The sequence below is a fragment of the Haliotis asinina genome, chromosome 10 (genome assembly GCF_037392515.1).
Source record: "Haliotis asinina isolate JCU_RB_2024 chromosome 10, JCU_Hal_asi_v2, whole genome shotgun sequence".
Classification (NCBI taxonomy): domain Eukaryota; kingdom Metazoa; phylum Mollusca; class Gastropoda; order Lepetellida; family Haliotidae; genus Haliotis; species Haliotis asinina.
In genome coordinates, this window is record NC_090289.1 from 33,773,814 (window position 1) to 33,798,877 (window position 25,064).

A 25,064-nucleotide genomic window follows, 5' to 3' on the forward strand; every position below is an offset into this window, starting at 1 on the left:
TATTACTGCTACAATAACAGCTACAATAACAACTTATCCCTACGATAATACACATGGCTGTGGCTTGGAAACGGACATGAGCGTGTCCGGTGAGTCATAAAGTCAAGCGACAGCGAACAGATATATCCGCGTCTGAATGTCACGGTATTGCTTATTGGACTATACCAGAGACACTTGGCAGTAGTTGGGACACAGGGTGAGCACTACAAAAGTAGCTTGGACACAATGTGAGTAATGTAGCAGTAGTTGGTACACAGGGTGAGTACTATAGTAGTATCTTGGACACAACGTGAACAGTATGGCAGTAGTTGGGACACAGGGTGAGTACTGTGGTAGTAGTTTGGACACAATGTGAGTAGTATGGCAGTAGTTCGGACACAGGGTGAGTACTGTGGTAGTATCTCGGACACAATGTGAGTAGTATGGCAGTAGTTGGGACACAGGGTGAGTACTACATCAGTAGCTTGGACACAATGTGAGTAGTATGGCAGTAGTTCGGACACAGGGTGAGTAATATGGTAGTATCTCGGACACAATGTGAGTAGTATGGCAGTAGTTGGGACACAGAGTGAGTACTATGGTAGTATCTCGGACACAATGTGACTAGTATGGCAGTAGTTGGTACACAGGGTGAGTACTGTGGTAGTAGTTTGGACACAATGTGAGTAGTATGGCAGTAGTTGGGACACAGGGTGAGTACTATGGTAGTAGTTTGGACACAATGTGAGTAGTATGGCAGTAGTTGGGACACAGGGTGAGTACTGTGGTAGTAGCACGGACACATGGTGAGTGTAATGTTAGTAGCTCGGACACAACGTGTGTATTATGGCAGTAGTTGGGACACAATTTGGCATTACTTTGGACACAACCACAGACACAATATGAGTACTATGACAGTAGCTCGGACACAACCACAAACACAATGTGAGACATAGGACACTAGCTCCACAACACACCGCTTTGGTTGACGCAATATTACAGGGCACTTTTGCTTGTTTCCTTCCAGTCGTTATGTCTATGTTAAAGGGAGTCTCACTTTAGCGCTAAGATAAGTTCAGATTTTATGTGTATTCAGTTTTGTTTGTAATGCACTGAATATCTTAAATATGGTAGTTATAATCATGTCATGTGCTCGCGAAACACTGTAGTGTCGAACTTGGAGGGATGTAAGTAAACTATTCGAACACAGTGTGGCTACTGTGGCAGTAATTGAAGGGATCTAAGTAAATTACTCGAGTTATCCGTGATTCGATGCACCCGAAACACACCAGAGGGAATACGCTAGGATCACATTTTCACTTCGACTTAACTGTATGTTCGACATATCAGTGTTTGCCACAATGGTGTTTACTGGAATCCAAGCAAGGAATCCTCACGAATCTTCTCCGTATTTTATAACATTGTGCCATAGTGACGGCTATACACAGCGCGTCATACCTGTCATCCCCGTACATGGAACACAATACATAGCAGTTATTATGCTTACAAGTTATACCAACGCAAGGTATCAGTTCCCAAAGACGTTCTTCCCAAATCTTAAAATAATATTTTGATGCTGAATGAAGTCGTTGTTGTTGTTGTTGTTGTTGTTGTTGTTGTTGTTGTTGATGTTGTTGTCAGTTTCCTAACATATGTCTTCCCATGATGTTAACTCGATATGATAAAAGGAAGGCACTTCACGTTGGTGAACAAAAACACATTACATGATGCAGTCTACATTATTTGCATCTAGATTTCTAGCTATCATACGTTGTTTAACGTCGCAAATAACAAACAGAAAGTTATAAATAACTAAGCTTTTTACCGATAACCAACCCTTAACTACATCCCTACTCACCTATCTGTTTATTCGACATCAGTTTAAGTTCAAATGCTGTCACCAATTCATGTATTTCTGTACAGTAAAACAATGACGGAGGATCGACCGGTTCGAGTGAAGATGGTGATGGTTGGGGACAAGGCTGTGGGTAAATCCAGCCTGGGAGTGTTCTACATCCTGGGATCTCTGCCGTGGTATCTACCTCAGATAGGACAAACTGGGGATAAGCGAATAATAAAGAACGGAAGACACTACATCATCAACCTCAACGACACGGGATCAGGGGTGACAATTCCATAATTATCACTCTCTTACTACCATAGTTATCTTACCTCACATATGCGTGTCGCTTTCTGATTGGCTAAGCGGTATTCTATTATTTTCAAAGTACCCCGCTTACAGTCGACGTGTTATTTTCAATGTACACCGCTGGGAATTCCGAACTCTTCTGGTGCTTCACGGTAATACTTCTTTGTCTCGAATACCATTGAATCACTCATGAAGCAAGGAAATTACCGATGTTTTGCGACTGAAAATCGATGGAAGGGAGATAACTCTAAATCTGTTTACCTTGTGTCGTATGCAAAATGGCGATTCGCCTCGCATTCAACAGAAGTGCTTCAAACAGCTCGAAATTAAAACTCGGGTGTTCGGTAAGATAAATACGTTGTTCACTGGTCACGAGGGGTCCATGGGCTCAAGTACCCTCGAGGATTGTTTATGTTCCCGAGCCGCAGACACGGGATCAGGGGAGACAATTCCATAATTATCACTCTCTTACTACCATAGTTGTACAATTGTGTTACACTTTTCAAAAGGGCTACAACTGCACCATGCGTAGTCGCGTCCCATTGTCATGTCCGGAATGTGGGGTCCAATCCCGATTATGGCTCTAAACAACAACAACTAAATCAATTCTTTCCCCAACAAGCTTACACGTCGTGATGTATATGAAAAACTTCTCAGAGCGGCATAAAAGCAAACCCACTCACTTTTTCAACTAGAGGAAGGTACGTAGGTCTCAATCCACTCAAAGTATGTTCATCTTACGTGAAGGGTAGCTGGGATAGTCTAGGGCTTAAAACGTTCGCTCGTCACGCCGAAGACACGGGTTGGAATCCCCATATGGGTTCATTGTGTGAAGTCCATTTCTAGTGCCCAAGGGCGTGATAACGCTGGGGTCTTGCTGAAAATGGCGTGAAACCACTCTCACTCACCCGTTCACTCTTCTTACGTGTCCTTAATCGTTGTAAGTTTGGGTTTTTTTAACTGCTTGGCTAAATTCTCTTATGATCGCCAGTAGACAGATGTATGCTGTAAAGTCACCAAGGGTACATGCAGGCAGCAAAGTGCCATAAGTACCCATGGTGCGTTGACCTTTGACTGCTGGTGATCTTAGCCCATTTTTCTATTGTATTGTTTTCTGCAGTGATACCTTTTATTATGACATGCTGGTGTTAAGCCAAATCTGTAATTTTCTGGTGTTTTACCATCTTTTGGTAGAGTTATAAGGGTTTAATATTCTCGTCGCTATATTGCCGAGGTGACGTAAAATTATAACCCACTCACTCAGTCAAGCGGAGCGAGAAAAAAAATTGTGAAGGTACTCACTGAACTAGGTAAATTAATTAATTGCTCATTCATTAGATTCGTATCGAGTCGTTTTCAATTTGTTCAACAGGACGAGTATGACCGCCTGCGGCCGCTAATCTACCCAAATGCTGAAGTGATGTTGCTGTGTTTTTCAGTGGACAATAAGGAGTCATTGGAACGTATTCAGACCAAGTATAACGGGGAGGTGATGCTTTACTGTCCCCGGGTACCACGACTCCTTGTTGCATGTAAAACAGGTGATACCTAAAGTCGACGTCAAACGATTCATGCATCATACAATCACATACAGCATTAATACACAGATGATATTAACGGAATATCACGCTTAGACAAAGCATTGTAAATGTATTGTGATAGTTTCAAGTTGCTACAGTTAACATAAGTAGACAGGATATGTTTAAATGCTACAGTAGGTGACTTAGAGACGTCAGGAATATATTGTTTACGTTAATACATGGAAGATGGGCCGTTAAAAAAAACATAATTTTATTTTCAATAGATGATTTAACAATGGGCAAAGTCTTTTATATCCGTTGTCATCCTTCATAGTTTGATATGCATAATCTAAGTCGTTCTAATGAATTTCATTATTTTTAGGATGTTAAGTGCTCTAGGCACTTTTCGGACTGGAGTCGGGTTTTGAACATTCTACAGGAATCATGTAGTGTGCTGTTATCTTACACTGAATTCCAATCTTGACATAATATATTGATAGAATCTATCCGCTGCTCGGAATCGATTCAAAGAAAAAAGATTCACATTGTCATCCGACTGGTTTAGCGACATGTGATACCCAGAATGCGTGTGACAGATTTCTCCTTGGAGCCAGGGGTCAAGCGAGATCCATTTGTAAGGGACAGGGCGAGTGAGTGAGTGATTGAGTGCGCGATAGAGGGGGAAGAAGGTGTTTGTTGGAGTTTTTAGAAAGGCAAAATATATTGGTAATCAGTGCTGTAAGTTATATAAATTTGGAAAGTCTGAGACGAGCTGTATTAGTTCATATCTGTTGACAAATACAGCGAACACCTTAACCACTAGGCTACCCCACCGCCCCATGACCAATGGAAAACACAGAACTTTAGAAAGGGCCAAGATTGTACACTGTAGGCATGGTTATATTTGAACTTGCTTATTGTTTAAGGCCGCACTCAGCAATGTCTTAGCTATATGGTGGCGTTCTCTGGAAAAGTGAGAGTCAATTTTAAGCCGCTTTTAACAATACTCCAGAAATATTATGGTGAGAGACACCAGAAACGGGCTTAACACACTGTGTCCATGTGAGGATTATTTACAGACCACCGCCATATAGCTGGAATATTGCTGAGTGAGGCGTAACACTAAACTCACTCACTCACTCACTCACTCACTCACTCACTCACTGAAAAAGACAGCCCAGTGATCAAGGACATAAGCATCGATCTACGAATATTGGAGCAAGTATGCATATGCTTATTCATAATTAAACCCCAAAATATATTCTCTTCTGTGTTGATTTGGTCTCTATTATTGTAAAATGTATAGTAAAACATTTTCTTTCATTGAATCACAAATTAATAGCTATGAGCATATTTTCAGATCTGAGAGAGACTTGTGAGGAGACGATATCGTATGATGAAGGCGTTGCGATGGGAAATAAGCTAGGATTGAAATACCACGAAACCAGCGTTACCAACAACACAGGGGTTGAGGAGTGCTTCAGTGCCGCGGTATGGTGTTACAAATGCTTAGTCAGAGATAAAGTGCGCATTTAATGTCTAGTTTACGGTGCATAAACTATCATATCTACGTATATTCAACTGGGGGCGGTGGGATAGCCTAGTGGTTCAAGCGTTCGCTCAGCACCCAAAGACCCGGGTTCGATTCCCCTCATGGGTACAGTGCTTTAAACCCATTTCGGGTGTCCATCGCCGTGATGTTTCTGGAACATTACTTAAGTGGTGTAGAACTAAACCTACTCATTAGATTTCAGTTGATCGATGCTCATGATGTTGATCACTAGACTGTCTGGTCAAGACTCCATTAATTACAGACCGACGCCATACAGATCGAATATTGCTGAGTGCAGCGTTAAACAACAATCAAACAAGATGTAATTGTATGCAGCTGTTTGTACTAAGATCGGCGGCCGATGAATTGCAGTCCAACTCGAAAACTAATGATCAATGAAACACTGATCATAATCAAAGCGTCAGACTGACTCTGTGATTTTATATCCTATACAAGGAAGGGTACAAAGAGAGGAACAGCTAGGTGTGCGAACCCATGGCCACCCAAGCACGCACGCACGCACGCACGCACGCACGCACGCACGCACGCACGCACGCACGCACACACATACACGCATTCACAGTTTCTCAGTAGGTGGAATCGGACCCAGGTTTTCGGCGTGACGAGCGACTGAGCCCTCATTAGCAAAGTAAACGTAGCTCCGTAAGTCCATGTTTTGTTGCAATGAACGAGATGTAGCATGTAGACTGTTAAGTGTAGAAGTGTTACGACAATGGTGGCGTAACGACCACATTGTCAGGCGGACCTGTCCCTTCTCACCCCTACCAAATCACACCACAAACATGTTCATGCAAACGATGCATGGGACTAATGATAATGTTTCCTTTAAAGGTGGAAGAGGCCGAGTTATATAAACTGCTTATTCAGAGAAAACCACGGCGATGTACCCTATTGTGAAGCCAGGACTGAACAAGGTGCTAAGGATTCATATGAAGGTATTTTACAAACTTGTCAGTTAACCCCCAACAAGGCTGTCATGCAGTCGGTCTCATTTCACATTCACTCATGCAGTGAATCTCGTTAGCTGGGACATCCCGTCATGAAGTAAATCTCATTAACTGTCACATCCCGTCATGCAGTAAATCTCGCTCTCTGGTCCATCCTGGTATGCAGTAAATCTAGTTAGCTGGGACATGCTTACATGCAGTGAATCTCGTAAGCTGGGACATTCTGGCATGTAGTAAATGTCGTTAACTGTCACATCCCGTCATACAGTGAATCTCGTTATCTGGGACAACCTAGCGTATAGTAAATCTTTATGGCTGGGACATACCAGGTTGCAGTAAACCATCATTTGTGGGGACACCCTGGTGAACACTGAACCCCCATGTGTCTCAGTAAACACCATATATTGTAGTACTGACTCAGATCATTCCTTTTGCAGGGTTGTACGACTGTTTGTGCTGAACTTCGGAAAGATGCAAGACTTCAAGAAATACTAGTACATCTGGAGTTAAAAAAGAATGTTGTTTCGAGGAGATGTTTGCCTATAGAACCGGCGCTCTTGTGTTAGAAATTCAATTTAAATAAGCAAGTACCTGGAGATTCACATGGCCATCATGGAATACTTAAACATCCAGGACAAAGTATATACTTCTTTTCTAATGTTTAGATACACTTAAAAATATGGGGGAACCTACTGCCAATATTATGCCGATGAACTGCAGGAGGATCATATGCATGCTTCAAATTGCTGAAGAGCATGTGCAAACATCGTGCATGTAAACAGCTGCGTGTTGGTGTAAAGTATTGTTAAGAATTCGAAAAAAATCACTTATTTTTATCATTTACTGAACTCATGACAATAATCTTTTCAACGACACGAATTTGTTTTACAGTACATCAGTTCATGTGCTAGCAGTGCCCCTAAACAGGGTGGAATATTTTGCAAAATTTAGCTAAAACAGTTGTCTGTAGCAAATGGCTATGTTTACACTGGTGAGTATAAAGTTTTTAAAGGGAGTATGTGAATTGTTCAGATACAGTTCATACCTGACTATAATCTAGATATTTATAACGTTTAGGTTGATGAAGAAAAACGTCTTTGTCTTAAGCATAATACACAGCCACTGTCTACTTATACCACTCAGTAGTATACAAGCTGTATGGCGGCGTTTTAGAAATAATTCAGTCTGGACCAGACTATCCAGTGATTAACAGCATGAGACTCAATCAACGTAATTGGGATATGATGACATGCGTCTACAAAGACATCCAGTCCCATCACCTGAGCCCATTTGTCGCCTATGTTGACAAGGATAGGTTGCTGAAGACAAAATCTTCACAGGTGTATCATAGGCTGCGTATTGCCTTAATGTAAAATGATTTTCCTCGATGAAGACGTAGTATCGCCACGGAAAAATATATATATGATCATAAATTTCGGCATGAGGGGTGAACCATGTCCCCTTTCATGAGTTCAGTTGACGGAGCGTCCGTCAGAATAGGGGGCATTCGGTCTTTCGAAACTATTGATACATCATACCAAGTCGTTGTTTTACCGTGCACGGCGCCCTGCATTTTTTTCTTAAGGACAGACCAGCTCTGTGGCATATTTAATTGTGTTTGGTACCATAGCGGGGTTTCATGGATAACAACGGGTTGAATTCAATCATCAAGCTATTTAATGTATGACACTGTTGATATTTGCACAATTCAAACAAGAAACAACATACACCAAGTTTATATTTTATGCCATACACATTGCATAATATATACTTTCAGTTACCGAAATCAGGTACAGTTTCATAGATATGTTGTTCACTGGACCCTCGGGCCTTCGAGCTTAGTGAACATAAACAAACATGGGGGGTATGTCAACCCATGTTTCCATGGGTGAACAACTAATAGTGTATCGAACTGTGCACACCATTACTTATAGAACAGATCGCACTGGTATTATAGGTAGGTAGCATGAAAGGCATAGCACGTATGTACAATTGTTTCTAGTTGGCAACCGTGATAAAATACTAGGACGAACCTAGTCTTACAGTGTAAGTCAAACCCAAAAATATTTTTATAGTGTAAAGTATAGTATCACTGTACATTTTGTCAAAAATGACCAAGCCTTGTCAAGTACGTCCATAACCTGGGGTTTGTCTCCTGTGAAACCTGCTTGGCATGAATGATGATAAATTTACATTTTTCGCTAATGAATAAGAGTGATACATTAGTCAATGTGCTTTATAAGCTCTGATGGTGAAGACGTTCCATTGCAGAAACAAATTTGTGAACTATGTTCCTAGTTATATGTGTCCAAAACAAGAATGAATAAATGTTTTATATAAGACAGACACATTGCTCTTGCCACCAACACAGTTGATAAAATATCTTGAGTTATGTCCAAGGATAAGTACAACCTTAGTGCTAAGATTACCTTAAGTCTATGTTAAGGTATGGAAGTTACGGTCACCTTAGCATGAGGATCGCTTTGTACAAAGACATCAAGGACTATTACAGAACAAAACGCCATAAACGTTAGAAGAGTCGAGCCGTTTTTCAATACCATCACGGCGTATAGTTACCGATATGGTTACCCAAAGCACAGACGTTTATAAAAATAGTCTGATGGACAGACGGAGAGGTTTGTTTGTAATCAATCTATGACCATAGGAAACGTATTCAATCAAGGGAGGCAACTCTGCACTGCGTGGTATGGGCACCAACTTGTCGTAGCCTAACATTATCCCATCTCTGGTTACAAAGACTCCTGCAACATGGTACACTTTGTTTAACTCGCTAGCCAACCTCCTGTTTAGTCCAGTTCAGTTAAGGGACGTAACTCCGCGTTGCTGACGATACGAGAAATACTTTGGCCACCCTCTGCAAATTGGTTCATTGATCAGGTGGACCTACTCTACAATCGACACATTCACACATAGCTCTACACGGAAGATGTAATCATTGTGGGGCGTTGGGGGTAGCCGAGATGTTTAAGTGTTCGCTCGTCACGATTTCCCATAAGGGTACAAGGTATGAAGTCCATTTCTTGTGTCCCTTTACGCAATATTGCTGGCATGTTGTAAAAGCGGCGCAATACGATACTCTTGCACTCATGTCCATTAAAGCGCATACATATTGGCATAGTACGCCATTTCAGAAGCGTGTATCTAGCACTTCAGGCATTGATATAAATGCTGCATCATTTATTCGCATTCCATTGCCATATCTTTCCTGTCTTTCCCGTCCTTTTAACCGTTTGACACTTCTTGCAAACTCCCTGCCCATAACTCCAGGCATGACGTCACGTATTTCTGCATAGATAGGATCATCTCCACTGTCCCATCGTATCCCCCCTTCACGTGGAACGTCTATCCGTGACCACACGCTTTTTATGGCTGGTGTGTAGAACCGGTTTCTCAACCCACCGTCAAACTGCTGGTACCGTCGCGGAGGACGGGGTGCTTTCACTTCACAATCTCTGTTGAGGTTTAGTGTTGTGGAAAGTGGATTCCTCGTGGATCTGGCAAGGACCTCTTTGCGCGACCGTGCAAGGTCCCTCATTGTTTCTCCTCGTTGTACAACGGAACGAATCCTCTCCTGTCTTTCATCCTCTTCTTCATCGTCGTCGTAATCAGGAACTGGTTCCAATTCATTTCTCAGTGTCTCCATGATTTGTTCGGTGTCTGCACTGAACTTTGTGGAATTCGATTTATCCGTTCGAAGATTTGTCATGGATATGAGATGGAAAAATGTTTCCAAGCGGTGCAGCAACATCCCAAAAAATTGGATAATTATCAGGATAGTGAAGAATGCTATAAACAAGAGCCCAAGAAGACCAAATCTAAGAATTTGATCATTGCCATTTTCGTCCTTGTAGTGGATATAAATTCGGAGAACTTCTTTCCACTGGAACATGAAGTTGACTGCAATCCATAAGCTATTTAGCATTATCATTGCAAAGCAGATGCTGTTTCGTAGATCAATTAAACCCTCTTTTATTTGTTTTTCCTTTTGTTCATCCTTGTCAATTGGTTTCAGATATTTGGAAATAAACTTTTCCCAGAATTCTTCTTCAGCTTTGCACAGCTGCATGACAGGACCTCTGCCTAGTTCTGGGTCTTCTACCCAGTGTGCTCCAGAATAGGGATCAATTTCTTCTGGTTCATCGTCGTCCTCTTCTTCTTCTTCCTCTTCCTCTTCAGACTCCAGGGACAGTGGGTCTGATGTCTCTGTAGTGGACGTGCCTTCAAAACTGGTAGCTTCGGGTTTCGTCAAATCAGTGTTGCTGCGACCAGATTGCTCAGCAAGCCTAACAATAGTTTCATTTATTACTTTCAACTGTTCTACAATTGCATCGTTCGAACTGGTCAACTTTGGTTTTATTCCATCAAGAAGATGCTTCAATTCTTTGATGTAAGTGGAACTGAAGAAGAGTCTGGCAAAAAAGCCATCCTTTTTCTTCGCCTGCTCCTCTTTCGCTTTCAAGGCTTTTGCCTCGGCTGCTATTTCTTTCTTGGTCTTTCTCTTGGGGACTTCGCGAGTTCCCCAGGATACATTGTAGAGATTGCACATTGAATAGATAAATAGCAGTAGATAGCCAGTCGGTATGCAGAGAAAGTACATAAAACAATGCGGGAGGCAGTTCAGCTCCTTCCAATGCAGCACCCCTCCTAAAGCAAACATGGAGAAAAGCAACACGGAGAAGATAACGCTTGGATGCAAAGGGCTCTCCTGGTAGGCTATAATCACAGTTCCAGCGATGACAGCCATCATGATGAAGGAGTATACCGCACTCAGCACAGCCGCTACTATTAGCTGTATCTTTGCTGGAGTTGTGAAACAGATGACGATATACACACTTGGAATCAATATTGATATTGCGTAGCAAATGAATAGGTGTAAAGAGAACACTGATTGGATTGATCCGGCAATCATCATAATTACTGTGCCAGGTCCCAAGACGGTTCCCGCCATCATCGCCATCTGGTAGATAATGTATAAGAAGCTGATGTTTGGGTTGCGGGCGACAGTGACTTTCGACGATGAGAGCAGGTCCATGATGTTTGCAAGCGTGGAAGGTGTCCAGCGTCTTCTTTGGTTGAAGAACTCATTGAATCCTTCTGGGGCGTACGTGTAGGCATCAGCAGCAGCGGCATAGTCAACTCGGTACCCTTGCTGGAGCAGCAACGTGCACAACCATCGGTCTTCACCTGGAAACAGTAAACGGTCAAATATTCCGAGCCTGGGGTGTGTTTGACAGCGACAGAAAATATGATTATGCCATAAGTAGCAGTTTGTTTATTAACATTGCTTTGCTGGTTTAGAGGGATAGACTCATTTGGTACACAGATTGATGATGATAATATCGACAAAGGAGCAAGGATACACTCCGAAAGGTCGTGTTATTTACAGTATGGAAGTTGACATCCATAAATCTATGTATGTAGTCGTATGTAGTCTACTTCTAAACGCCGTCCAAAGATTTGATGATGATGTTGTTAGTGGGTGTTACTATCAGCGGAAGATTTCGATATGATTGCCAAATTCTTTAGACATGTTAAATTATATGGTAAAGTTAGGAAATGGATGGCTTCCAGAGTTTCTTGACCAAGCAGCATCACCTTGGTCGTACTGCAGGAAATGCCCTGGTTCTGTCGGCATAGTTGTGTATTTCCTCATGACATTGTTGTCCATCAGGGCAGAGGCTCTGAAGAGGGAGAAGCACCCAGGACTGCACAGGACGCATCCTAGGACATGCTCGGCCGATTTCTGTAGCCAGTGGCCAACAGCGTATTCAAACATCTGGTACCAGACAAGTGGACCTGGAAAACAAGTGCAACATGACATGGATATCACGTACGGCTTCATGAAATACTCACCATCACAATGTTCTAAAAAAACCCAGGACGTTTGGGCTATTTTATTTAAAGCTTTTTATGCACCATGAAAGGGTAAGTGGTTTTATGTTTACACCGCTTTAGCAATATTCCTGCAATACCATGGAGTGTGAACACCCGAATTTGACTTCACACATGGGGAATTGAACCCGGGTCTTCGGCGTAACGAGCGGACTCTTTAACAACTAGGCTACCCTACCGTCCTCGTGTACATCTTGAATACCAACAAACACAACTTGGCAGATATTAGTTTTGAGTCTCGTCAGCATGGAAAAGGATTATTGGTAATAAGAATGACTTAAACTCAGAATTTAAACCGACTTCGCACAATTCAAACTATATTATAAACGTGTTTATGAATCACTTTAAAATACAGACGATACCAGGTACAAAAATACTGTAACTCCCTTCCCTATACCTATCGACTGGATTCGGTCACGCATTTTCACCCAGTACTGATGATGTTCCTGAGCCTATGGGATGGATTCGGCCAGGTATATCAGCCCAGTCCTGATTTGTCAGCGTATTTCAACCCTGGACTGAGGTCATACCTGAACATATCGAGTATATTCTGCCACGTATTTCAACCTTGTTCATAGGCCCGAACTGAACCATTCGGGTGGATTCGGCCACATATTTCAACCTTTTAACCTGATCCTATCGGATAGAATTCCGTCACATATTTTAACCCACTGCAGGCGCCCTATCTGAACCTGTCGGGTGAATTATGCCACGTATTTCAACCTAGCACATATACCCTACCGGAACCTATTGGGTATATTCTGTCACGTATTTGGACCTCGTACAGAGGCACCACCGGAACCTATCGAGTATAATATGCCACGTATTTCAACCTTGTAACGAGGCCCCACCTGAATCTATTGGATATATTCTGCCACGTATTTCAACCTTGTACAGAGGCCCCACCGGAACCTACTGGGTGGATTCTCCCACGTATTTAAACCTTGTACAGAGGCCCCATCGGAACCTATCGGGTGAATTATGCCACGTATTTCAACCCAGCACATAATTATGCCCTACCGGAACCTATTGGATATATTCTGCCACGTATTTGGACCTCGTACAGAGACCCCACTGGAACCTATCGAGTATATTATGCCACGTATTTCAACCTTGTAACGAGGGCCCACCTGAATCTATTGGATGTATTCTCCCACGTATTTGAACCTTGTACGGAGACCACACCTGAACCTATTGGATATATTCTCCCACGTATTTAAACCTTGTACAGAGGCCACACCTGAACCTATTGGATATATTTTCCCACGTATTTAAACCTTGTACAGAGGCCCCATCGGAACCTATCGGGTGAATTATGCCACGTATTTCAACCTAGCACATGATTATGCCCTACCGGAACCTATTGGGTATATTCTGCTACGTAATTAGACATTGTACAGAGACCCCACTGGAACCTATTGGATATATTCTCCCACGTATTTCAACCCTGTACAGAGGCACCACCGGAACCTATTGGATATATTCTGCCACGTATTTAAACCTTGTACATGTGACCCACCTGAACCAATTGGGTGGATTCTACCACATACGGCTGCCACCTTTTCGTTATTCATCTTGTCCATCAGAATCCTCACTGAGCTCGGACTGAAGTCGGTGTCTCCGTCAAGAGCCAGGACAAAGGTGTTCTTGGTCTGCAGGAACAATCAGATTTGGAAATGTAAGTTAAACTATAAGCAAAGGTTTCTAAATTGTATTGTTCACATGTTAATGCAAATGACACAGCTGAATTAAAATGTGAATCATTTGGAAAATACCTGACCACATCCCTGAACAGTACAACCACTGCATGGTTTCAAAGGGACCAGGAAGAATTACGTCACCGATGGATGGATGACATCATGCTTAAATTACGTAGGTTAATGTTTGTGACGTCACAGGAATGTCTGGTACATATTCGTTTACAGATAGCCAGTGTAAGGTCATACTTAAGAATGTTTCGCTCATATGACGACGTGCACGCATGTGTATGTTTGACTGCTTGTACTAGTCCAGACTTAAGCTGACACTATAGTGCTCGTTCACTGAGACACCATGCCACAGTTAAGCATGAATACCCCACTCAGACACACTATACTTTCTCCTAGATGACCAGGCCTTGTTGCACCCATTACTTTCAGCTTTCCGGGCGGTTCGTTTACAGTGCATAGTCATATTGCTATTTGACCAACAAACACACTCTTACAGCTAAACACGGGTGAGTCGAAACTGAGAGGTCCCACGCAAATACATCGACTTAATCGAGTTTCCACACCACTCCAAACGGATTACAAAATATGGAACATGCAGGGATTAAGCTTCTACTTGGAGACAACAGTAAGTTCGACCAATCAGAGTTCGTTACATCGGTGTTTGACTCTAATTCCTTCCCACCTTCTTCTGGACGTTGATGCTGAAGAGTTCTGCCACACCATCTTTGTTCATTATATCTCTATCCCGTGCCTTCTTGAGGATGTCGCCTTCAGACTCTTTCAGTAGCTGATAGCCCAGTAAGTAATACATGTACATCACCTGTAAACCAAGCACCTTGCTATCAGTCTGTTACCTGTGAAGACCTTTGTTAGACCAAGCTTTCAACCATATTAGATCGTCGCAATATTACCACGGTGGCGCGGTTGGTGAGGTAGGTAAGGCGCCAGGCTAGTGATCCAGAGAGGCTGAGGTGTCAGGATCGAGACTACCTGTGTCCGACTCTTTCCGTGTCATCACAACCCCTAGTGTACAATACACCGCCATGCTATCTTAAAAGAACCACGAATCCGTTGGTATATGACCAAACGTGGCAATATGAATGCGTGCAAACACCCAGATGCGGGTACAGCAACGTGCAGTAAACTTTGACAAAGAACTGTGACAAAAAATGTGTCCCAGTCCACCCAGCTGTGAATGGGTACCTCGTTAGGATGAGCATGCGGCATCAAACTCGGTGCGCCTAGAGGCAGCAAAAGTTGTATGATACCAAGGGAGTTGAAATTGATAATACGATGTGCAGTTGAGGTTGACATCTACCGCCTTGTGCAAGTACTAGTTTCGTGGACATGTGCGCCATTTAAACATCCTATTGTAATAATAAAAAAGGAATATACATGTCAACTAGAATGCAGCTGGGTGTAGCGTAAACAAAAGCAAACAGCAATCCTAAGATGTGCCTTCAGGAATCCATGATTCTCGAAACTGAAATTGGTTGATACATGTCATCGCTTCCTTGTTGTGTAGATCAATAACTGTAATGGCAATCACTGGATTGTCTGGTTCATTCACAATTTCTACTGACCGCCATCAAGTAGCTGAATGCGGTGTTAAACAAGCACATTGTGCCATCGCCTGACAATAAGCAGCAAGTAGAAATCATCATCAAGACTTCCCCCTATATTAAGCAAAAAAACCCGAAATACGGGGTTGTAGGGTAGCCTAGTGGCTAAACCGTTCGTCGGAAAGCCGGTTTTGAATCCCCACATGAAGACAATAACAGTATGTGTGAAGTCCACTTCTAGCGACCCCCACCGTGATATTACGTAGATTAGATCTCACTCAATTGATTCTATGAAGCAGAAAACTTTGACCTTGGCATGGTATTGTTACCTGTGACCATCTCTTCCTGTGTCGGATCTTGTTCTTATCCTTAACGTGGACATACAACAGGTTCCCTCCTGGCATCTCCCAGAGAAGCTGGGCCCCGTACGGTGTGACTACCTTGTAGGGGTCGTGGACCTTCATGTACTTCTGATGAACGGCGCTGAAGAAAATTTGCAAAGAGGATGATATATGGACAATAACCACTGTACTGTATATAAATACACGAAACTACGGATGTACATAACTTAGAAAAAGTAGCCCCAGGTATGACATGGGTTACATTAGTCCAGTGTCTAAGTATGTATTCATAGCTTGCGGCCGTGAGAAATTTACACTTGTCAGAGGGCACATACAGTATGTGATCCACACTACGAGTTATCCGAAATCCGTCATGTGGAAACGATGGTGGCTGAGTGGGTTAGATGGCTGATTTTGTGTGCTGGCGATCGGATACCTGACTCTGAGAGTGCATTTTCGAACCCTCATGAGAGTCAACCAAATAAAAGTACTAGAATCTGTACTTTACTGAGAAAGCGGTCTTCAGACAGATAACAACAGGCGACAAGGACAAAACAGCTATGAACATTGTGTGATGAACAGCTGAATCTCAAGATGAACAACAGATATCAACAGGGGAGTATTTACAACGATATCGGCACAAAAGAGCAGTTAGAACTGATCTTCAGGAGCCCATACTTGTCGTAAGGGCGACTAAGGGGATCGGGTTCTCAGAATGGTTGAAAAATGTTCATTCATGTCATCGAATCCCAATTGCGTAGATTGGTGCTCTTGTCGTTGATGACTGGACTTCTACTGTTTTGTTAAAAATACGGGCTTAGTTTTTAACACCATTCTCAGCAATATTCCAGCTATAAGGCGTAGGTCTGTAAATAGTCGAGTCTGGACCACACAGTTCAGTGATCAACCAAAGTTATAAGTCATTCACAGACACAATCATGTACACAATGCATCAGCCGTGGCTGCCTTGGTAGCTTACCAGCATGCATCGTCCATGGCTTTCACCAAAGTCCTCACGAACTGGTTCACTTGCCATTTCTCATCCTCGTTCAGTTCCAGGGCGTCATCAAAGAATATGTGGGCTGAAGGGAAACAAACGTATTGCCGTTTATCCCAAATGGATATCGTTAATGGTACAAATCTTAATGGTAGACCCATCTCTGATGGTTTTTCATGGTGAATACTCAACAAGACCTTCAAGATAATTTCATTAATGGTTTAAAATTCGTAGTCATGACGCAGTCGTCACTGACTGAACCTCTCATGCTTCCCGTATTCTGTTACCAGGTGTTTTACTCCATGGGAATATTGATGGAGGCGAATCCCAGAGTATAAAACAGAGCATTGCTCCTGCTAGCTTGCAAAAGGGTTCTTGAACTAAAGATGATTATAATATTAAGAAACAATGGAAGTGCTTCCGACGAGACGTCTTGAAGAGCACGGAATAACATCTTGTTTGCTACAAATAAGCAGTCTACATTATAGATCCAAAGTAATAACACACGTGACTGTTAACACGTATTTTTACACTGCGCTTTCAATACAAAAGTATTAACCACGACCAATGGATCAAGTATTAGAAAACACAATGCGACACAGATGACGACACGAACCTTGAAAGTTGAATCTGTCTTCAACATTTTTTTTGGGATCCAGATACGCCATCTGTTCCCTTTCGGCCTGCGCTTTGTCCAGTCTGAAACAATTGTCATTTGTTTCGTCTTTACTAAACGTCATTTACTTGAACAATAACACCGTCGTTGAAAATACACATTTATGTGTCTGCGGGGGATACTAAATGTCCAGTGTTTAGAATTTCATTAAGAACCGACAGCGTTAGCATGCATAACACCTCCAAAAGATCATATGCAGCAACGATCAAACAAGAAGACCATAACGTTAGAAAGTAGATGAATGCTGCTGCAGCAATCAGCAGTGTGTGTGTGTGTGTAGGAGGGGGGAATCAATCAAGGTATAACTTAAAAGATCTCAACTTTACTCTTTATAATGGTTCACATATAGTAAAATAAACTAACTGCTGAATAGTAGCATGTAGCAAAATTACTGTCAGTCCCCAAGGTCCCCGGTATGGTGATTTACCCTAAGTCGCTGATGATCTATAGCTCGTTTTCTATGTTGTTTACACTATTTGTCTTATTTAAAACGTTACTTGATAGTTTTTATTCTCTAAATGCGATCATCTAGCTATTTTGCTGTCCTCAGTCGACAGATTTTTTTATAATTTGCTTTTATTGTTAATTCGTAAATTTGTAAGTCACAATACGACTGAAATATTGCCGATGTGACTGCAAATCTTAACTCACTTACCTGAATATTGACTTCAGTAGTTGCGTCATTTCAGTGGGAGTCTCGTGCCACATTGTAGCACATGCAAAAAGAGAAGGGGCATCCTGTGAATCCTGTGAATCCTCTGAATCTGATGGCGACTGTGTCAACTGGAGTTTAGCAATAAAATAATGCATTCTTTCCTTATCATCAGTGTACTCATAAATTTCCTCATTGTGACGACGTCGGTTGAGGAAAATGTTCTCGAATGTCTGTATCCCACAGTAAAACGGGTTGATGAACAATCTGGAAAAAAGTTCAAAATTGTCAGAAATTGCTATGCAACGTATATAACATCGATATATGGGTTTGCAGATTTCTTTTATGTATTACATAGGAATATGAATATATTACATATTGATTTTTTGTGAAATTTTCAGCTTTTACAGCTATATTTTTTCAATACCAGGCGTCAACTGCAATAGACTATACAAGAGTACCATATGGCAATACAGCCCCCAGCCTAGGCATTAGGCTGCGTTGTGAAAGCCCAGTGGCCAATGAGTCTGACAGTCACGCAAATTCCCATAATAGGTAATGTGTTGCGTTTATATCGTTCCTGACACCCTCAACACACCCAGCAACAATGTACGCATGATGGATCGATCTCAGACCTTCGGGGTGATATGCCAACCCGTTTATGACTTAAGGGGGAAGTAACTAACCAACACCTATTGAACCTATGAAAGAATACAATGATAAATGTAGAGCACCTGTCGTACTCCTCAAGACGTCCTTGTCTGGGAAACCAGATGTGTCTCGTTATCCAAAGTAGGGACACGATCCAGGCTATGCTGAGGCAGTACATGTATACATTTTCTTGTGCTGTTTTGCAGGTTTCCGGGTGTCCGCGTGCACCGATTGGATAGTATGTGATGCGGTGGAAGAGATACGGCCATTTCTCGCAATGTCCTGCTAAAATCCCCTGAATCACGAAGATTGAAAGGGTGACAGGGACCGCCAGCGATACTCTCTGCATTTGCAGCTTGCATGCCAAGAAACTGCCATTGTACAGAACAAATCCACTGATTGTAATTGCTAAGAGGCTTGAAAATTCTTTTGGATTCGAGTACAGAGTTGCAAAACGTGTGAAGGTTTCAATGACGTCGCTGTTGGCGTTCCCAAACTTCTTGTCGATATGATAGTATGCTACTGCATATGCGAAAGAAAATGTGATGGCGATCTTTATCATACCGACTATCATAGACACAGCGTGTCTTCCTTCACTTAGTTGAAAGCGGATCTGGAGCAGTTTGTTCAAGATATAGTTGTTGAAATGGCTTGCGTTGGGGCTGCCTCTCAGGGTATGAACACGCCCATCGACAAAATTTTCCCAGTTTTTTAGCGAAGTCAGCAGGAAGCCACAAACAACAGCAGGGAAGTCAAGACTATCATCCGTGATATCTATCTTGGTCATATCCACTTTCTTCCGTTGGCTGAACTTGAACAACAGCATCAATGGGATAACAGACAGCTGGAAAACGAGTGCAATTCCATCCAGAAGTCCTTTCAGGACAGCTTGGGTTTTCGATTCCCCGTGGATCGTCTGTGACGAGCAGGTGAGTAGAAGGAGACAGGGGATGACGTTGGTTGCACTGAGCAGCAGCGACCCGGAAACGATGTCATACTTAGGAAGGACCCAGAAGACCAGGGCACATAGTCCCACAGAATGAAGGATCTCCACCAGCAACACCTTGAAAAGAGGCACATGTTTATAGATATACCTGACGTTTCAATATAGGTAATCTGTTTGACAAGAGTGTGTACAGACTCGATTTGATAAAAACTGCAAATGTTATCAAAGCATTCCGTAAAAGTTATGTGGCAAAACATAACTGCCCAAACACGTTAAAGAACACTCAAGGTTATAAAAGGGTATTTATAATATAGTATGTGCCATGTATGTGTCAAAGAATACCAAACGTTATTAGAGTATTACAAAAATTCTATGTGGCAAAACATGAGTGCCCAAAGAAGTTGAAGAATGTCAAATGTTATCAAAGAAATGCTAAAATGTATGTGGCAAAACATGATTGCCCAGACAAGATAAGGAACATTCAGCGTTATCACAGCTGTACTAAGCCGAAAATAGTCTTCGAAACACTGATAACGTGAAGCCCCAAACATGCCATCAGTTAATCATTACTATTTGCTTCATTTTATGCCATCGTTAATGGTCACATAAAGATATGTGGCATAACTGCTCAAACACGGTACAGAACACCAAATTCAGTACTAAAACAATTATTAAGGTTAATTTAACATGCCTTGACAGAACCACATACAAGTTGAGTAAGCTGCCTGATAAATTCCACACACTGTTTATTTCATTCACTTAACCTTCACAAACACCGCTGCCGCGTACTGCAAACCGGTTTCAGTAGTATATATGGATCTGTATGTTCAATGGTACAGAAACGGTTCGTTCCTTGAGTGCAACAGTTTATAGCGATCTCTAATTTGTTGGGAAAATTCCTATTTGTTTCTGTCTTAGGTGGCTCATATTTTAACTGCATCAACTTGAGGTTAGCATCTTTTAAAGTGTTATGTCGATGCGTGGACGAGGAGGTTCCCCTTAAAGAAACAATCCTGAGATGTAACGAATATGCCTGAACATTTCTTACCACAATCCACGTAAGGACACCGGGTGTTGGGAACACCCCAAAAAGCCATTTGCCGAAGGAGACAAGGGTGCTCAAGGCGTAGGGGATGCTCATCGCTATGGCTAGATAGACGTAATGGATTAGGTGCTTGTGACGGCGTTCCTTCTCCATGGACTCCTGAAATAAGTTCAACATATCTATACATTCGATATTGGATTGATGGGTGCACTTACAGAAGGTGAATGTCATTTGCAAACATGCTAATACTGCAGGCATATTTCTGCATATGTATTGCCTTATAGAAGTTAGGAAACTCGATCCTGTCATATTACTGAAGTTAATTTGCCGTGGCATGACACATTTACTACGGTTTGTCGTTTTTCTCTTTAACGCAACCACACTTAGAAGCGCGTGTAAGTTGACCCGTGAATGTCCAGGTTAGAACTGATCTTCAGTAACTCATGCTGACTTGGATGACAAGTGTCATTGTATCGCAATACGTAGATTGATGCTCATGCTGTTGACCACTACTGGATTGTCTGGTCCAGCCTCGATTATTTACTGACCGCTGACATATATATAGATTTTTGCCGTGTGCGGCGAAAACCTCACCCACCCATGCACAAGTAAAAGTTATTGACCTAAGCCATTGAAATTGCTCATGTACGGGCAAGGCATTAGGAAACAATCTGTAAATGTGTTGCATGTTTGTTTGTTGTATAACCCGCACGCAGCAATATTTTAGCCACATCGCGGTGGGCAAATGATACATATTTGGAACCATGTGAATCAACAGATTAATATGGAAATTTTATGACTTTTTAAAAATTATTTGTATTCAATGCGAAGATGAGGAAAATGATATTACACAATGGCTGATTGTTGATTAACCCCGCACTCAGCAATATTCCAGCTTTACGACAGCAGTTTTGTACATAGTTGACTCTGGAGCAGACAACCGAGTGATCAACAGCATGAGCATCGATCTACATGTGTTATACAAGTCAGAGAGACTGACCACCGATTCCGTTAGTCGCCTCTTACGACAAGCTAGAGTTGCTGAAGACCAGTGCCTCCTTTCACGTAGCACTAAGGTGATCGTAAGTCCCTAAGGTAACCTTAGTTCAAAGTTAACGAATGGGAGTTAAAGTTAACCTTAGTAAAGGTTGCTTCGTGAAAGGAGCTCCAGTTCGGACCGGACCAATAAATCAATAAGGAAGAATTGTATTCACTTGGTTTGAACATTTGTAGTTGTGATTTTAACATTTTGGCTTGAACGTTTCCTTGAACATAGGCAAAATAAAAGTATCACATTAAAATATATGTCTCACCAGTGGTATGGAGCTGTGGTTGGAAATATTTGAGATTATGACCATAAGTCCAAGCCTCTGTGCCACGCATGCGCAAAGGATTACAAGGAAGAGGATGATGTAGACCAAAACTTTCAAAACCTTAAAGGTCATCTGGTCGAAAGATTCTTTCCGAATCACTTCAGTGTCAACCACTCGGAATATGTCCCAGAAACTGCAACAAACACGTATAAGTTAGATAGTGCAGATGTATTTCTAAAAGCGACATAAAACGATACTCACTCACTCACAGTGAGTTAGTGAGAGTGTGTCGCAATGTCAGCAGCAAAGGTGGTGTAAAGTACGTCTTTATCATATTGTGGTGGTTGTAATATTCCGTGGTCTGGCTCAACATCAGGCAGGGTAATAACAAATACCATTTAGTCAGGGAAAATGGGGTTGATTTCAATGTACGTTGTTAGATGATGATACATGACAAACTGAATTAACAGTTTATTTCAGAAAGAACAAATGAAGCAAAAAACAGTTTCCTAAAGTTAGTGCAAAGACTATTGAAGAACTTACTACTCCCGCTCATCGGTTGGTGGTGGCGGTGGAGGAGGTGGTGGTGATGAGTTCTGTGGGGTTGTTGCTGCACCTTCTCCTGTATCTGGAGTTCTTGCTGGCAGTGAGGGTGTAACGCTGTCATATATGGCGGTTGATGAAGTCGATCCTCCCGATATACCACGTGCGGAGGACCCTTCGGATGAGGACAGATATCCCTCCTCCGTGATATCTGACAACGCTCTGTTTGCTGTTGTCTATACATCAAACAACCAGATTTATGACATCTGAGAACGGACTGAAAGCTGCGTTCTACACATCAACAAACAACCATATTCATGATATCTGACAAAGGACTGTTCGATGTTTTCTGTCCATCAACAGTCAGATTCATGATATCTGACTAGGGACTGTTCGATGTTTTCTGTCCATCAACAGTCAGATTCGTGATATCTGACAAAGGACTGTTCGATGTTTTCTGCCTATCAACAGTCAGATTCGTGATATCTGACAAAGGACTGTTCGATGTTTTCTGTCCATCAACAGTCAGATTCATGATATCTGACAAAGGACTGTTCGATGTTTTCCGCCCATCAACAGTCATATTCGTGATATCTAACAAAGGACTGTTCGATGTTTTCTGCCCATCAACAGTCATATTCGTGATATCTGACAAAGGACTGTTCGATGTTTTCTGTCCATCAACAGTCAGATTCATGATATCTAACAAAGGACTGTTCGATGTTTTCTGTCCATCAACAGTCAGATTCGTGATATCTGACAGCGGACTGTTGGTTATGCTCCATCCATCAACAACTAGATTTCATAGTATAGATTGAGGGACAAAATCAAGTATGCCGAGTTTGCTTTTTATGTAAATGAAAACAGAAAGAATCTGATAATATAAAACCTCCTGGTATTTCTCCTATAGAATTGTTTGTGGTTCAAACTAATTTCCAATCACATCAGTCATACCATGTTTCAAACAGTGTTAATTTGTGAAGAGGTATATTAATTGTCAAAAATAATATATCTGAAGTAGGTATCAGCAGTTTTAATCCGACAATCCTTTCAAAATAACACCATGTAGATATATTCTTTGAGTGTTGATAAGCGCATCAAGTTCGTGTTTTGTCCATGTCCATAACATATTGTTCATTCCGAGATCCGACAAAATGATGTTTATGTTCATGAATCATAATAATCACTACATAATAATACCGATATAATGATTTCACAAAAAAATGTGAGCGTATCCTTTTTGAATAAACCGAACCAATATTTTTGAACATGTTTCAGTAGTTCAATATGGAAACGTTTTGGATAAAACCAAAAGCAAAATTGTGAACTTTAAGATATCTATAACGAAACCGAATATAAAATACATTTTTTGTAGATATTCCTGCTGTATATACAGTCTATATTATGCAAATTTTAGTCCGTAATTGAGAGAGTCCGGATTTATAAAGAAATCTTTAATGATAAATCAAGAACGTTTTACTCGGGACTCGGAGACAAGTTATAAGAAACGTTATGGAGAAAAACGGTCTTCAAAGAGTCAGGATTTGACAAAATCCACAGGGCGTCAGTCAAAGAATCAAAGTTGAGGAGAGTAATTTCAGATACTGGTAACCATTTGAAACCATAGGTAAATAATCATCATACACATACATTCAGAAAACGACGGCTTTCATTCTCCTTCTGTATAGCCTCCTCCTCTTCTCTGCGCCAGCGTTCTCGTTCCTCTTGTTCTCGTTCCTCTCGTTCTCTTCTTTCTCGTTCTTGTCTTTCTCGTTCCCGATTCTCCCTTTCTAGTTCCTCTTCTTTGCGTCTTAACTCTGTTTCCAATTTCTCCAGTACCGAGTCCGTCATGAATACCTTCAAGTAAGTGAACCGTGATGTAATAGTTCCTGGTTGATTGACAGATAAGCAATGGTTGGTGGTGCAGATAGGCGTGCGATGGGAGGGGACTGGGGATTGGTGTTAGTGTCGTGATATGTGACACATTTGCCGTTGTACTAAATCCTGAAACATGTTACAAACTGACCTTTATTAGAAGGAATCAATAATGCCCCAGTACATCACATACTCTCCCTTACCAGTTTCCTTCCCAGTGTGAACTGGTCTGCCTGTACACCCGATATTTTAAGGAGTTCCTCGCACTTAGCAGCGTCAGTTCCGTCTGCAGAGGTTACCAAGATCTGAAATCTGAAAACAGCAAATGATGACAAAAAATGATACAAGCCGTGAAGATCCGGGTTATCGAATGACTTAAATTTTACGCTGCTTTTTGCAATATTCCAGAAATATCAACGGGGACACCAGAAAGGGACATCACATACTGTACATATTGTAAATAGAAACCCGGGTCTTCGACGAATGCTTTAACCACAAGGCTAAAAGATTCAAGTCAAACCTTTTCAGAAGATCCTTGAATGTCTTTCTAACAGACCATCCTTGTTTCCTTATTCGGGCCACCTCGGCTATCCCGTTGTATTTCAGCTGCGCTACCACTTCGGCATCTTTGAATGTATTTGGGACAAGCCCTGTGTTCGGTTTGATGCATCTA

At 41.8% G+C, this 25,064-nt stretch overlaps 2 protein-coding genes across 2 annotated transcripts in view; one reads left to right on the forward strand and one right to left on the reverse strand.

Moving 5' to 3' along the window:
• Window positions 1–587: 587 nt before the first annotated feature.
• Window positions 588–8,514, forward strand: LOC137297801 (uncharacterized). Its single transcript, XM_067829749.1, has 6 exons — window positions 588–603; window positions 1,901–2,104; window positions 3,501–3,669; window positions 5,009–5,139; window positions 6,053–6,156; window positions 6,606–8,514. Exons 2-5 carry the CDS (start codon window positions 1,910–1,912, stop codon window positions 6,116–6,118), a joined length of 561 nt encoding a protein of 186 aa, XP_067685850.1. The 5' UTR covers window positions 588–603; window positions 1,901–1,909; the 3' UTR covers window positions 6,119–6,156; window positions 6,606–8,514.
• Window positions 7,828–25,064, reverse strand: part of LOC137297800 (chitin synthase chs-2-like) — a 38,978-nt gene continuing 21,741 nt past the window's right edge. The window contains exons 18-32 of the mRNA XM_067829748.1: window positions 24,912–25,061; window positions 24,595–24,703; window positions 24,167–24,373; window positions 22,517–22,752; window positions 21,974–22,166; window positions 20,664–20,819; window positions 18,753–19,732; window positions 18,022–18,285; window positions 17,307–17,389; window positions 16,673–16,775; window positions 15,682–15,835; window positions 14,473–14,610; window positions 13,601–13,733; window positions 11,785–11,985; window positions 7,828–11,373 (exon numbers count right to left, since the gene is read on the reverse strand). Of these exons, the coding sequence (XP_067685849.1) occupies window positions 9,317–11,373; window positions 11,785–11,985; window positions 13,601–13,733; window positions 14,473–14,610; window positions 15,682–15,835; window positions 16,673–16,775; window positions 17,307–17,389; window positions 18,022–18,285; window positions 18,753–19,732; window positions 20,664–20,819; window positions 21,974–22,166; window positions 22,517–22,752; window positions 24,167–24,373; window positions 24,595–24,703; window positions 24,912–25,061 (5,164 nt within the window). The 3' untranslated portion in view covers window positions 7,828–9,316. The remainder of the gene's footprint in view (window positions 11,374–11,784; window positions 11,986–13,600; window positions 13,734–14,472; window positions 14,611–15,681; window positions 15,836–16,672; window positions 16,776–17,306; window positions 17,390–18,021; window positions 18,286–18,752; window positions 19,733–20,663; window positions 20,820–21,973; window positions 22,167–22,516; window positions 22,753–24,166; window positions 24,374–24,594; window positions 24,704–24,911; window positions 25,062–25,064) is intronic.